Source organism: Haplochromis burtoni, unplaced genomic scaffold (genome assembly GCF_018398535.1).
Source record: "Haplochromis burtoni strain Fernald_Lab_line unplaced genomic scaffold, NCSU_Asbu1 Contig_1, whole genome shotgun sequence".
Classification (NCBI taxonomy): Eukaryota; Metazoa; Chordata; class Actinopteri; order Cichliformes; family Cichlidae; genus Haplochromis; species Haplochromis burtoni.
In genome coordinates, this window is record NW_024582362.1 from 3,131,727 (window position 1) to 3,148,445 (window position 16,719).

Below are 16,719 nucleotides of genomic sequence, written 5' to 3' on the forward strand. Positions count from 1 at the left end.
GTGTCTGGGAGTTTCTTGTAACGTATGTACTTACATGTTTATCTCGCTCGTCCTCGCGGGGAAGATAGCTGAGTGTTATACATCGGTTTCAGTCTAATAGGTTATTTTTCTTTGTGAGTATTTATTGAAGAGCGTGCTGGGGGAAGTTCTAACGTTTGAGTCTAAGGTTTATTTTTTAGCACCTGCGGCTCTTTTTTGCTTCTCATCCGTAAACTCTGCATCTTTTCACGTGATTCAGTTTATTTTGAAAAGTCTCAACAGGATCTTGAGCTTTATTGTGAAAGGTTTATCGTGGAAAACAAACAAGCGGACACGGAGCACGGATGGTGTTACCGTCGTTGTTGCTAACCGACAACAGTAAAAACAGGCGCTTGTCCGTCTGTAGTGTGGTTATATTAAATATAAGAGAAAGAGAGAACTTTAAGAAATTAATATAGACCACTACAGTGACCATCAAAACGATGAAAAAATATTGCTCGTAAACAGTTTATTTTGCAACACCACGAAACAAACGATAGCGTAAAATGAAACGATAGACGTTTGTATATCGTCATCCCATATATATCGTTATATTGAACAGCCCTACAAAAGTATGTCAGAAAATGTAGTTTATTGAACTTTTTCTGATGCACAAACTTCAAATAAACTCATAACCTCACAGCTATGAGGGAGGAATCCCCGCCCACAGACCTAAATAGGGTCACTCACAGGTGTAAAAAAGGGGAGCAGCCATGAAGCTAAGTAGAAGTCTTTAAAACCAAAGCTGTGGCTTGCCATTTATAGCTTCGTTGTCTGGTTGTCTTTAGGTCCAGTTCCGACTAAGTATATCTTAAAATATGTCTCCATTTATATATCAGGAGAACAACACAATACACCACAAAGCAGGGACAGCAAGTTATTAACAATAAATATAAAACAGATTTACAACTAATATTAAAACTTAAATAGTTGCCACTATCACTGACTTTTTCAGGTAAGTCTCCGAGATAAAATGAAAAAGTAATCGTATTTACAATATAATTACAGATTGTTTTTCAAATGACATACATATTAATAAGGTAAAATAATATTGTATTATTCAACAGTCCAGCAGGATTATCTGCTGCAGCCACAAACAGCAAGTGTTATTAAAGATTGCTGCAGATCAAAGCCACATAAATACACAGATGTGGTCTTTTAAGGAATGACTGTCGGCTAATTAAATTCTCTAAAGTGTGTATTGAGCGTATCTGCGACAAGCTGCGATATGTCAGAAGAGGGGGACGGCAGCACACCTTAATAATCTGTAGCTGCACGCCCTCGTCAGTCTGAGGTCCTTGAAAACAAGCGCAGATGGTCTCGATGATCCTGTCGATGAGCTTCTTGCCCGGAGCCGTGCTGTCCGGGCGTCTGTTCTCGCTGTTCTCGTCGCCTGCTCAGGTGGCCCAGTACCTGCTGCTGCTACTGCTTTGAGACTTGCTAAAGCAGTCACCGACTGGACTCTTAAAACATTGTCCGATCGTAATACACCACATATGCAGAGAAACACAAAACTAAACGACCTTGGTAGCATTGGAATTAAAGAACTTATTTTTCTTCGATCAAGCACATCCAAAGATAAGTAAAGGCAGAGCCCAGCACGCACAGTTCGTTGCCTATAGCGGCGGCGGAAGTAAACGCTGGTTAATCAGTACGCGCTCGGCTGCCGTCGAGGCTGTCGACGCTACAGTCGTGTAAGCTCGTGCAGCACTCGGGCCTGCGTGTGACTTGTCCCGCCATGCTGTAAAGTGACGAGTGATGACGTGGGGACATTTGGATTGACATGCCAGCTCAAACGGCAAGAAGTACTTGTCGGCTTCAATGAAGTTGGTCTTTGATTTGATTGGCGGTAAAGTGCTGGAACCTGATTTGCCATCTCCACCGGGTGGACTGGGGAGGGAAGGAAAATAAATACATTTTAAAAAGAGGAAGAAAGGGACAGAGACTGTGAGATAAACACTGTGACTCTGCGGTCTGTCATCTGGAGTCACAAGAAAAGAAACGGGGCATAAAAATCAGCATGACACACTAACACTTTTGTTGACATCCAAGTCTGAAACAAACACGAAAAAGCGCCGGGGATGGCGTGCTTCACTATAAAGAACAACCTCTGCTTGCTCCACAGCTGAAGCAGGACATCAAACAAGCTAAACCAAAGAAGACCCTGTGCTTTATCCTGTTCCTGAGGGGGGAAATGAATAGTAAGAACAGATTTTATTACACTGAATTTAATGTAGTGCCTGGGGTAGTAATCCTGCCGCGACAAAGAGTGCTCCGTCGTATGGATAGGTTTAATTCAAGCTTTGGCCGAGTACCGAGGTTTTGTATCAGCTTGCATGTCCATGCTGATAAAGCATCTCCTCCTGCACGACTGGTAACTGCACAGCTATTTTTTCGGAATTTTTAAAAGACCGGAGACAGCCTTAAAATATAGACCATCGCTTTCAGCAGCCATGTCTTTACAGCATCCCTAAGCTTAAGACCATCGTCAGCACAGTCTCAGCACCCAAGGACCCCAGACTGCACAAGCTGGAAGAGGAGAAGAACAGAGAAAGGGAGGGAGACGGCTAGCGGTGGAGGGGGCTGCATTGTTTATGTCTTGGCAACGGAAAAAGGACGAGTTCAGCTCTTTTTTAGAGGGACGACCACGCCGAGCATAGAAGGGCACAATCAGAGACAGAGAAAGAAGCGAGGACGGATCGCTTGTACAAGAAGAGAAGAGGGGAAAAAAGGATTCAGAGACAGTTAAAAACGAAAGAGGCATCAAGCAGCATGAATTCACCAGGAAAATGAGGGTGCTCAGAGAAAAGCAGAAGAAGGGAGAACGCTTAGAGGGCTGGAAAGGAATATAATATAAGTTGTCTGAAAGCAGCCGAGGAAATGGGTATTAATTACCACAAATTAAAGATGATTGGACAGGGAGGGAGCTACAAATATCGAGCATATGAGTACATGAGATGAAAGAGCATGGGCTGTGTGAGAAAGACGAGGTCACCGAACCTCGGCTACGTTTGGTCAGTGCTTTACACGGTCTTTGCTTCAAAACACACTTGTCGGACATACTGAAATTAATATTGATTATAAATAGATCTTTGATGGGATGAATCAGCAAGAGCATTCCATGGGCTCGTGTCAACAGCTTCGTTATTACTGTGTCTGACGCCCAGGGCACATTTCTCTCTCAGGCTATTATGTCGTCGGAGTCTGCAGGGAGCTCGGTTCTCCGCTGGTTTATCGTGAACTCCCTGCCTTAGTATGTCAGCCGTACTGAGGAGCTGCTCAGCCCTTTGTATTATAAGCCCAATGTTCAGGCTCAGGGCTGCTTATGAGGAAAATCATAAACAGCTATGAAAGACTGAGTTGCTAGTACAGACAGCACAGCCGTAGGCACATTAGTTCTTGCATGCTATCGTTATTACATGGAACTTGAATACTGCAATGTCAACCGTGTAAATGTCGTTGAATGTCAATCATGTTCATCGTTATTCTTTGGAACTAAGCTGCTTAAAAAAGCCTTATGGTAGTCACATGTTTCCTTACAACGCTTCAATCGTCAATTCTTCTCATTTAGAGCTGGCACTTTGTTTATTCGGCTAAGCTATCTGACTGAAAGAACGTAAAGATCTAGATTATCTTTTGTGCTACTACTTGCGACTTTCAGGCTGCCGGTTGAGTGTTTTCATCTTAGCACTCTGTCACCAGAGCGTTTTCCATTTTATTTCCGAGTGAATCTTACAAGAGATTATCCATAGCATTTTAACACATTGCAACGAGAGGAGAGAAAACGTGAGTGCTGGAAGCTGATTAGTCTGTATTGTACTATTCTCTGCTTTGGCCGCGTCATACAGCGCTTTGCGCTTCTGTTGCAGGAAAGTCAAGGTTGGTCAATGTCAATCCCCGTTTTTATTTACAGATTCCAGAACGGCCTTTCCTGATGTCCAGTTGGGGTTACTTGAGCTTCATTCTACAAAGCAATTATCTCAGGCTTTCTCATAAATTTGATCGGGATAAGTCTCTTGAAGAGGAGAGGAACAACGGACTCCTCTCGTTGCTAAGCTTCAATCTATATACAGCGTGTATTTCATAACCGCAGAGGATGGCGTATGCTATAACGTCTGGTCCCTTTTGTGCAAGCAATCGCCCACTTTGTTGTTCGAACGTGCGTCTGGTTGTCTGTTTCAGTACTCGTGACTCTAAACGAGTGCATTCGGTGATATGAAAGTCAGACTGATGGAATAACGTTATTATGTGATTTCTAAGATTCTTCTTGGATAACGGATACAAGACCTGCAAAAGGAGTTGCTCAACTGCGTGTTCTAGTGCTACGCTTGACAGTATTAGGACAACTCGTTAAGTTATAAGAAAACCAAGCAATTCGCCATGCAGTCTGCCTTCACAAGCACTTGTAAAAGAATGGGTCGCTCTAAAGAGCGTAGCAGTGTAACAGGATGCTACTGTTGAAACAAGGCAGTTTGTGCAATTTCTTTCCGACTATCAACTGCAAGTGGTATTATTACAAAGTAGGGCTGCCACGATTAGTCGACTAGTCACGATTACGTCGACTATCAAAATCGTCGACGACTGATTTAATAGTCGACGCGTCGTTTGAAGCTTTGTAAGATCACAAAAGACGCAGGAATAAGTAGTAGGATTTAAGAGTGTAATAACGGACTGAAACAGAAGATGGCAGCACTGCATGTACAAGGATGCCAGCTGCCGTTAAACCCCGAAGAAGAAGAAGCTGTGTCCCAGAATTCATAGCGCAGCCCAGCTCAGTTTCCAACAATGGCGGCAGCTAGTTAGTTTTAATATTACTCTTATTATTCTTTCTGGGTCACAAAATAAACGTTTAACATATTTTCAGGCGAGAATGTAGCTGTGTAAACCTCAAATATCTGCTCAGTTTATCAAGACACCACATATTTTCAAAAGCGCTCCGACGTTTTCGGAGACGTCTGTTACCCACTAGCTCGATAGCTAGCCGGGGGCAAGGCTCACTAGAGACACCGGACTCCCGGCAAATCGTTTTCAAACCCACTGCCGTCTTTCGCTACTCAGGTTAAATATATATAAGTCACTTAGATAACTTAAAAATGTTATTGTTTGGCTTTTTTTTAGTATTTTATTTGTTCCTGAGTAAATCGGTTTGGCTGAGATTAAAGTTATAGTTTTTACACAGCTGAATAAACGTCAAGCAGACAGCTGATTATCAGAAGTGTGAGATGCTGGAGAATATACTCCGGTGTCCTGTTATATTTTAGATAGCAAGGAGTTTATTAAACTTACCGAAACAATCTGCAAATTTCATTAAAATTGAATAAACTATCATCTTGTCTTTATTTTTAGTTAGCACCTTAAACACTTAAAGCTGTAAGCTAATGATAGTTATATAAGAGCAGATGCTGCTGGTGCAATAAGCTGTACGTTTTACGTCCAATGGATGATGATCTGATTAGTCGACTAATCGCAAAAATAATCGGTGACTAGTCGACTATCAAAATAATCGTTTGTGGCAGCCCTATTACAAACTGAAAGGCATTAGGAACACAGCAGCTCAAAGTTACAAAGCTGGGTCGCTGCGTGCTGAGACACATAAAAGTTGCCAACCCCTGCTGACTCTATACCGACAGAGCTCCAGTCCTCCTCTGACATTAACATCAGCACAAAAGCTGTGTACTGGGAGCTTCATAGCATGGGTTACCATGGCTGAGCAGCTGTAATTACAGTGTATGTTATCAAAGTATGGCAGACGGGTTTATTGGAAGACCAAAAGCTGGATCTAGTCTTGCAGATTAGTGCGTTATCGACGCTGTAATTTTTGGCAAGAATGCAATTTTAAAGACACTTACTTGAAACCAAGATACAGAACAAGTCCTGAGAATATTGGAAAGTTTCAATGTTTAGTGGTCCCAGAAAACTGAGAAAACCTAATTCATGTAAACTCATGTAAACTGTACCGAGTGCAGGTCACTTTGTAGAGCTTAAATGTTTGATCTTTCAGGCCTTTACGTGGTGTGGTAGTTAACTGATAAGAGCATTTTTTTAAGATTATGAAATGATTCTGGAATAATTTCCTAAAACACCATTAATGGTTTTCATACAACATGAGCTTTATGTGGCTGCTTTGTTTAAATATCACAGTGATTAGATTAGCCAGTAATGCTTAGTACCTGTTTCCTTAGCATATATTTAGCTATCATAACAAGATTTGATTTTAAACAGTGATTTGAAATGTACTTAGTTAGACACTGCCCATGCCTACTATTGCAATTACATTACAGAATGAATGCACAGAGAAAACCTATTTAAACTGGGCTGCAGGCTCAACCAGGGTGTTTGTATTCATAAGTAGCAAAGCTAGAGTATTGCATCTATCCGAAAAGGGTTGTAAAGCACCTGAGGTGAAAACACAAGCAGCAATACTTCTGTGAGCCTGGTGCTGGCTGCACAGAATCCCTAACCTTAAAATTCAGATGAATTTTGAGTCACTGGTAAATCTAATTTGGAGAGAAGTGAGTGAAATAATAGGGAAGGATTGTGTGCGAAGGGGAAAATGATGAGGGACAGAAATGTAAGTGGGAAATAAAAATGAGCTGGCGTGAGGAAGAAAGGATGGGAAAGAGGCGAGGTGGCATTCATGCTACATTTCATTCCAAAGCCCATGTTACTTCGAAGCCCATTCATGAGCACCCCACACATTCACACACACACACACACACACAGGCATTAGGCAGAGCTTCATGAAGAAATCCATTAATGAGAAGGCAAGACACTGTTGGGAACAAGCCAGGCAGAGAGCCACAAACAAAAACACCAGAGACATGCACATGAACACCCACACACGCACACACACATACACAGTTTTAATCCCCTTTACGCGTCTGAACACAGGCAAAAGCAGCAGAAAGACTTGCAAGTGAGTCATGAATTTTACAGTGCCTGAACACGCAGGGAGTGACAAAACCCGTGAAATGACCTTTGCTGCCTTATTGTGTGACTCCATTCATCAACTGCTTACCTTAATTTTTCCGATTCTTCTTTGATTTCCTCTGAAAGACAGAAAAAAAAAAGTAACAACATGTTAAATAAGTCAAATATAGGAATCTGTCGACGGTATTTTACATATTTTTTAATATCTGAAAGCTCATATTATGCATGGCAAAAAGTTTCAAATGATCAGGTCAATTTATGCATAAATAATCCCTCCAAACTGACATCTATGTGCAGCCACCAATTTCCTTCCCAGAGGAACTGTTGGCACCCTTCAATAAGGTTTTAGCTGGAGCCAAAGGAAAATTAATTAATTCTGGACAATAGTTGTTTATGGTTTAGCAAATATTCATAAATGACAACAAAGTGTTTCAATTTCACACCTCCCAAAGGCTGATTCAGAGTGAGGAACCCCCCCCCCCCGCCCCCCGCCTCCAAGCTACAATGCAGCTGCACACATCCAACATATCTGCAATCTTAGTGCATCAACATAGTAAATTTTCAAACACATCTGCATTCAAAATATCTAAGTTGATGCTTTAAGTTGATGCGGTCACTGAACAGCTTGTTGGGGTGGGGTTCCGCCTGAATGCGCTTGTTTCGTCATGGTGATGGTCTTGTTTGCGTCCCTAACGGCAACTAGAGAGGAGACTGGTTTGTGTATTGCCTCAGCTGCAGCACTCAGTCCCCAAAATGTAATCATTATTCAGTGTGCGCCGTGTCCGTGAGCCAGGCCAACATTTGTGTTTATTTCACAGATCTCCAGGCTTGAAAGCAGTTGTATGAACTTGCTGAGCACTGACACAGAAGAGCAGGAAAATAAGAGAGGCAGACACACAGAGGGAGGGATGAGAGAGAGAGATGGAGAAGCTGAGACAGAAATAGAGCTAGAGAGAGCGGAAGAGAGGCCAATTGGTACTAGACATTAAAGGGAGCCTTCAATGAGGAAGCTTTTAAAAAACACAGTGTCAATCGTTCTCACAGAATTGTACGAGCCTAGCAATGATTGGGAAAAACCCCAGTAATGAAATGACAGCTCAATTATTTCACTGCTGGAAGGCTAACGGGTCCTTTCAAAGAAATCCACTTGGTGAGAATATTTAGCTCTTAACACTCTGTGGAAGTAAATTAAAGCTGGTTTCAGCCATGTTTGACTGCGCAACTCAGGAGAGGACGATTTTCCGAACTGTCTGATGCTAATTTATACATCCGTTTACATGCAGTCACAACCGGCCCACAGGACTTTTGTTCACATGGATTCAAATCTGACATAAGATCAAAGCAATGATCATCTTTTAACATCTTTATTCTACAGCAGACAGAACAGGATCGTGACCGCTATGTCTAAATCATCTATTTAATAATTAATGACTAACAAGGCTGTGACAGTTTCCTCCCATTCTCTTGATTGAGTTAAAAAGCATGATTGTAGAAGCTGAGCTGATACTAAGGCAGATATTTTCACTTATTAGCAACAGGACATCAGAGGATCTATCTCACCTTATGCCTAGCATCCATTTTTCAACATATATTTCTAGTATATGCTCTGAATATGAAACATGTAATCGGTAAACAAATGATATTTGACCTGAAATGGAGGGTGGCTTCAGAAGGACAGAGATTAAGTATTAGCGTATGTTATCTGAATTGGTTACATAATTTCGAGGTTACATAGGAGTGGAAAATCATGTGTGCCTTCAGAGATAACTGATCATATTACAGTGATTATCATGATGTTGCTTAACAACAGACAGAAGACTGTAGATCAGCACATCTCTGAACAACATTAAGTTCTCTGCCACATATAAAACTGCACAGGAACAAGTCAAGAGACACAACAAAGAAACCCAAGAGTTCAAATCCATGGCCTCCATGCAGTCCCAAAGGATCCACTCCAGTATACCCAAGGAGGACCAGCACTATAGTGAGAAGGGGGTTTTAACATTGTGGCTGATTGAGCTATTCTTCCATACTTAGCCATCTTCACCTGGTTTGTTGTCACCCTGTGTGTGTTTGTGCAGGAGCTGTATGTAGCCCAACGCACAGTGTCAAAAAACAGGGTTCCTGCTGCTTTGTTTTAGATGCAAAAGTCTCAGATATTCTCAAACTGGTTTCTTGAGCATGAGCAATGAGTTCATTGTACTCCAATGCACTCCATAGCCACCAAATCTCAATCCAATAGAGGACCTCTGGGATGGGCTGGAACAGCAGATTCACATCATAGATGTGCAGCTGATAAATTTGCAACAACTGTGTGATGCTGTCATGTCGATATGGACCAAAATCTCTGAGGAATTCTTCCAGCACCCATGTCGAATCTGTGCCACAAAAGGATCAAGGCAGTTCTCAAGGCCAACATGGTACTAGCAAGGTGTGCCGAATTAGGTGTCGATTGCCGACCAATTGTTTAGGGCTGAAACGATTAGTCGGCATAATCGATGACGCCCACAAATAAAATTCTCAACGCGTCATATGTGCTTTTGTAACTGCAGTACACTACAGGAAGCTATGGTGGCAGTATCGCCTATATCGCTTGCCAAGACTTTACAAGAACGAAGAAGAACTTAGTTCGCAAATGGCAAAACAGGAGGAGGGAAGAAAATGGAAAGCATTTCACAGAAAACAATAAAGTTTGTGCAACGCAGAGCTTTCCTTCCACGACAGCACTACTGCAGTGCACGAGCATTTGAGACACCGGCACCCTGAAGCTGTAATATCAACTCTGAATGGGTCAGTTTTAGAGTTAGAGTTAAGTTAGTGTGTCGCATTGATACCTCGTTTGGTGAACACCATTTCAATTTTGACAGAACCTTGACCAATTAGCTCTTAAGGAATAGTCTCCAAAGTGAATAATCATTAACGTCCGATCTTTCAGATTTCTATCCCTTCAGTTTAACAGGAAAAAAGCAAACGTGATAGAAAAAGACCCAGTCAAACATCAGTGCTACATCACTGCAGGCTCTGCATGTTACCATGAAAGAAAACGTGGTGTAAAATTGCATCTCTCCTGCTCTGCTTACTGTCGGTATTGCATGACACTAAAATTCCAATAAGTCTCTAGAGGCCTCTATTATGGGATGTGTGAAACTATAATCGTGCTGACCCCTGGCTATTCCACTATCAACATTAGCTTCACGTCAAGCAATTACTTGGGTTGCTATCAGATTTATGCAAATGCACAGAGAAGTCAAACAAGCAGCCAGTACAAAACCAGTCATTTTGACAGGAGGGGTGGGGACTGTCACGTTGACTGTGTAAGTAAGCATCAAGTAATTAGCTCCGTGCATCGATGAGAAACTGTCACCTCGGGATTTGAACACTGAAACCATAGCAACAGTGGCTGGTGGTAATAATGATAAGGAGGAACAGTGCTGGACACTCCTAGGATTGGACAGACATGAGATGGATGTTAAAGTTATGGAAAATTATGGCCGCTTTGCCAGTCGTGGGTTTCAAAGCAAAACATATGTAGAGTTGTGAGGCAAAGCAGGAAGTGGGCAAAGATGAGAGAGTAGCATTAACACACACAGAACCCTAGACACTTATTAATTTGTCTCCACTTTTACTAACTGCGTCATGATGTAATGGTTTCCTTCCTTGGATACCGAGCTGAATTACGTTGCTATATAAAAGCCAAAACACTGCACTTGTCACAAACAAGACAAGGAAGCACAAATGAGCTATCAAAGTGTGATCTGTGGTCTCAATCAGAAAACTCGCAGGCACACTTTTGGCCAGAAGACACGAGTAAAAAGTTCAATGTAGTGGAAGAAATGAAGAAAAGCACAGGCCAGAAAACAGCCAAAGGGTCCAATCTAGACCCAATGGATGGCTTCGCAAAGTGTGAAAACTGCAGGGTAGGAGGGCATCATTTTAAACTTTCCACTTCATTTAAAATTAAAGTTATTATGAGAGTGCTTATCTGATCTTTCGGTTTCCCTGCCAGTTTTACAGCCTTCTTACCGACAAGGAAACTAGCCCCACCCCGCAGAAGAACACTAGTGTTTCTATGATGACAGAAGATAAAGAGCTGTTTGAACAGTATGCCTTAACAGCTTTATATTCTTACTTAGCAGAGGAAATTTTTTAATCAGTGTAAACATATTTAGGATGTTTTGGGTTTTGTTTTTGTAGCAAAATAAAGAAAAAAGAAAAGAAAAAGATTACTGGTTATTTAATGGTTTGAATGGTCTATCCCACTAGAGATCAAACTGGGCTGTAATTGTCCAATAAACCAAACTATCTAAAGGAGCCTTCCCACATAGGATATCTCCAAACTTTAGTTTGCTATCACAAGCTGATAGAAGTCAACCCTTTGTGATTTATTTACCAAGCCTCAGTCTTGATTTACGATATCTTCAAGGTCAGCAACAAAGAAACCAAGGTGTACCAAGGTATTTAGTGTTAGTGCTGCATAACTAAAGCTTTCTGCACACTTGTTTGTGGTATAAAAGAGGAAATAACAGAAGAAGAGTGTAAGACCTCCTCCACACAGCTGTCACATGGGGTGACAGTGATGCAGATGAAGCCAATTGGCTCACTGCTTTTCAGTCCGATGAGCACACTTGGAAAAGAGCAGGGGTCCACTGAAGGGGCTTTTGTGGGCCAGCTGATAAAACTTGGAAACTTTGTAACTAAAACTTCAAAAATCAGACTGCCTCAGGCAGAGATTTCTCAAAATGAACAAAAATCCCAATAAAGTTGGCTCATTTGTCTAAAGTCACAAAATAGAACTAGTAGAAACATTATCAATGAAAATCAATTGTTTCAACTTCTTTCTTACTTACAGGGTTGATTTTGCTGTGCCAGGATTACAGCTAAATGACTGGCGGACAGGAAACTGCTCCGATTCATCCATAACAGGTGTCTTAATGCATCTGTTATAGGTTTCTTATAGCTTACATACACTCACAAGATACATTACAGGGAGCCATCCTGCTCATCAGCCATCGCCCACATCACAAAGCAACAAAAAGTCTTTGAAAGGTCCCCCAACTTTCTGTCTCTTCACTCTTACCCTGACTTTGACCCAGATCCTAACGCTACGACTTAAATGAGCAATAATGTCTGCACATCCAATCTGACCCCCTTGGAGAGAGTCTTTTTAGGCCTGCAGTACACGTTTCTTTCATCATCCAAGGACAAGTGGGTCAACTACGTATAGAACTATGTCTTTCTCTGGTGTATAATCACACAGGACTACTTCTTAAAATGAGACGCTAGCTGTTAGATTGAGCACCTGTGTTCACACACTCCAGCTAACCCTGCCAGTCCTATAAAAAGTTTAGCCTAGATACTTTAGGGCGAGCCCACATACCCTGAGGCTGTCATTTGCTGAAGTGCCCCCTTCCCAATAAAACCGTCTCTTAGCTGCAGAGAGGGTCAGTAAAAAGCTGGCTAATCATTGCTCCACTCTGCTCTGGAGTGAATGCAGTCTCCACACCTGTATAAAGGCAAGAGTGGGTAGAGTGCAGCCTCTGAGTGCTGGCAAGACTACAAAATGGGCATTTATTAATACTTTCAAGCACATAGACACAGACACACACATTCTAGTCAAGTACCTCCCCACAATAAAATCATACTGTAGCACCTGCTATATTAACAGCCTCCTGATGGGTAAGTTAAAAAAAACAAAACAAAAACTTCCTCATATTCAGAAAACATTCACTTCTGCAACCCCAGCTAGCTTATGTATCACAACACCTATGCAAGCTGCTGAGTCAGCGCCACCAAATATCACAATGTGATTTATATCTCACTCATAACGGCTTTAACCGTTTTTATTTACGTTTCGGAGCGGATCACGGCTTCTTTTTGCTCGCGTCCCTGCCTGTGAACTAAAGTCTGCTATGTGACACCTACACATGAAGGCCGCCTGTGAAAAATTCATGAGATGATGACATCGTGAAGAGACCCGAGCTTCAGTGCCTCAGCCTGAAGCCAGCTCACACAAAACAACCAAATCCCGCCCCTGACAGCATGACAGCACTACTAAAACAATGCACTTATCTGAAAAGAGCACGTAAGGCACGGTGATTTGATATTAGGGTGTGAGCCATACACAACACAGATATAACAGTATGAGCAACTAACAGCCAATAATCTGACAGATGAAAGCATAAAAACCTCATATGTGTAAGAGACGGTGCCTGACTGAGATGCTAGGATCAGCACAGCCTGATGTGAAGAGAGAGACACCAACATCACACTCAATCGCTGAACCTGACAGTGAACCGAGACAGGTTCCTGTAGTGCTTTATATAATATGTGTTTCACAGGGGCTTATCAGTGATCCCCTTCAATCATACTTACACTGAGCTACAGCAAAAGCTGATCATGGCTTAGATATGTACACAACAGTGTAGTTAGCCACTTAGCATTCCAATAGGCAGCCATAGTAGATAAGGCTGATGAATCAGCACGGGAAGTATTTGGAAGCCCTGAGCAAAAGGTTAGCAGTGGGATTGTGGGAGGGTTGCCAGTTTAAAACCCTGAGAGAAGAAAATGTAGCAATGACTGAATGAGAAATATGCTGTTGACCACTACAGTTCACAGCCCGTTCCTCAAAAAGGAGTGTTTGTGTTCTGAGATTGTAAACAGCGTTGATAAAAGATGTGCTTGAATATTCATGGAAGTCTGTACCGAGGCTAAGAGTGTACTACATTTACGAGACGCCCCGGCTACACGTGGTGATGAATTGTAGAAAACGCCAAGTCTGCTAGCACGAGCAGAACAACAGCCTGCTTTCATCAGACGTACAACACATCAAACTCCTGCTTCAAAACAACCTGCTCCCTCTCGTCTCCCACTGCTGCCGGGAGCTACTTGCAGACTAAGTTGAGTCTCCCCCCTTCCCGTGCGCCACCCTGCCCGAGTGCCATGACGAAGCATTCCTCAGCCTCAGCAGCAATCTGCGAGTAGCGTCTGCCACAGGAATAAGTCGGCAGGACCGTAAACCCTGGAGTCACACATCCTAAGGCCTCCTCATATGTGTTTATGCATGTCGTTGGTTACTTTTGCTGCAAGTAGACATGGTGACGAGAATCGGACAAGTTTTCACTTATTTCTCTACATTAAATCTAAACAGGGCTAAAAGGCTGTAAGGCAATGAAGCTGCCCATCTCGAGAAGGTCAAGTACCAACCTAGTGTCAGAAGGAAAAAGGGTGCAGCAGGTGGTGCAAACAAAGTGCACACAAAAAGACATCTGCTTGGAATTTCAATAACTTTTGGCGACTCAGTAAACTCGCAAATGGTCGATTTCTGTTTGCCAGTTTAGCTTTACTGCTATGCAAATCAATAGGTGTTTCTCTATTTTTCTGTCTCAGTGAGACCAAATGAAAAATTTTGTTAGGATATGTTTGACATTTGCGTTTTGCTACTACCAGTAAACTCTACATGGACATCTGTGAGAGAAGGCTTGGAGCAAAAATAAACAGAAATAAAACTGTAACCCATCCAGGGTGCAATTCTTCTCCGAAATGTTGCAGTACGGTTGTCTTGTTGCAGGATTCGCTCATTATCACTGACGCCAACAACAGTGTGCACAGCAGGTAGATGCACTCAATGGCAGCCCTGAGAGGATGCGTTCACCTGGGCAAATATATCTTAGCTGACTAAAGCTGCTGGATCAACACTAATTCAATAAGTAGACATTTTTAGCCAGCGTAAAGTTCATGCGCGGAATAACAATCAAATGCAATCAAAAACGCGCATGCGCCCACACCAGAAGAAGAAAGAAAAAGAAAAAAAATCTCACGAGACCTCTAACATTTCATCAATTAAGACACAGCAGCGCATGCACACGGCTGCTACACTGGTGGGAGGGAGAGAGATAAACAGGCAGCTCTCTGGAGATGCTCCGCAACACGTCACAAGACAAGCAGCTAGAAAACAGCTCGCTGGGAGGGGACACTGGGTTCAGACACAGAGGGAGGAGAGAAAAGGGAGAAAGCGAGCGGAAGCAGAGGCAAGGACGAGGCTATTTTCCAAAGAAAATAAGCTTAATAAACCTGCCTTTTTATTAGCTCTATGATTATGGGGTTGGGTTTTTGTATGTGCAATAGAAGCATTGTGTTGCTGTTTTTGTGAAGCTGCCACCACAGTGCAGGCGGACAGTAATCATTTCTAGACTGTAATCAGACATGTTTTTGATCATCTATAACACAGAAGAAATAAGACATAAGAAAGAGAGACAATGTGAAGGATTTCACTGCAGCCTGATCAATTCCTGGACCTTGGATGAGTAAAAAAATAAATAAAAAATCTCCACTATGATAACACAACACTTCTTCACAATGGGACCGCAGCAATCGCTACCCATGCACATGCATATACATATGCAAGAGGTTAGAGGTTAATTTCTGACTCAGTTTCCATCACCTGAGAAAGGAGCTGGAGAGCGACAAAGGGCATCCGCCTTCTGCAGCACTATTTCCATTTCAAAGACTTTAGAGCCCATCTGCATTTGGCATGGATCCTGCAGTTGGCACTAACCGCACCATACGCAATGATCAGCGAACATTCATTTTAGTCAGACTGCTTTTACCCCAAAAACAATCATGATCACAGCCCGCGAACCAGTGAAACACTACAACCCGGTATCCAGACTGTCATGATTGGATCTCAGGTACACTCAATAATCAACAAAAGGCATTTAAGCCTAATTTTTAAGCCAATATCCACACACAAGACAGAGGCTCACACTAATGCACTACATTTGACCAATCTGAGAATAAACTGTTGTTGTAGGCAAACATGGCGTAGCTGCGATCACCGAAGAAAGTCTGAGAAAAATCAGACCTCTGACATTTCTGCTGTTCACGATGAAATAAAAGGTTGCACGGCGGTAATTACATTCGGTGTGGAAGAAGGAACGACTGTCAGAGGTTGTCTGGGCTACCTAATCACATGTGCACTCATGCGTTTGGGCATGCGTGCTTTACATTTCCGTGTGCATGTGTGTGTCCCACCAGCCCACTCACTCGCACTTGCATAAGCCCTTCTAATCACCAGTCTCACTCCCATGGCTGAATCAAGGCTCTAATTTTGTAGCCAAAAAGTCCCAAAGCGCTCTGCCTCCACAAGGTCTCGATTACTCAGCTGTTGGCTTTGTTATTAAAATTAATGCATCTTTAATAATTCCACTGTGGTTGGACACATTATGTAGCATTCTTCTATCTATTGGTATGAAATACAACCGCTTTTCTTTTAAAACCGGGTTATTATCAGCGTGCAGGCTACAGAATCTGGAGACAAACACTAAGCCTAGGGAAGGTAAATACAAGTCATTTTTGTAAGTGCACCTGTCGTCTTCTACCTGCCCTGCCATGTTTAGGGGAACTTTACACTCACAAGCACTGTGTGATACTTCATTATTACAGTGATACTGTTAGTATTATGGCAGAAGTTGGACATTTGTTAAAAAGAGAAGTTTAAAATTCCCCTCTGACATCACCTGACATTTGAGAGCTGGCACAAGGACACAAGCTGTTAACTTGTATTGTGCACTACTACTGTATCTGCACCATTTTGTACCATTTGTAGTGCAGTTTAATACAACTGTCCCTTTACACCACTCAGAAAGTGCTAGCTTGTGAGCTAGACTAACCATCAACAATGACTATGTTTCATTCCTGTCACTTCAAGACGAGCTCCATCTGCACCACACATCTGCCCTGAGCTTTACTGTTTGCTAGCAACAGCAAGCTCAG

The 16,719-nt window shown here is 42.3% G+C and overlaps 1 protein-coding gene across 1 annotated transcript in view; it reads right to left on the reverse strand.

The window, feature by feature from the left end:
- arfgef1 (ADP-ribosylation factor guanine nucleotide-exchange factor 1 (brefeldin A-inhibited)) overlaps positions 1 to 16,719 on the reverse strand; it is a 58,066-nt gene that overhangs the window by 34,926 nt on the left and 6,421 nt on the right. The window contains exon 2 of the mRNA XM_042224628.1: positions 7,037 to 7,067. Coding sequence (XP_042080562.1) covers positions 7,037 to 7,067 — 31 coding nt within the window. The remainder of the gene's footprint in view (positions 1 to 7,036; positions 7,068 to 16,719) is intronic.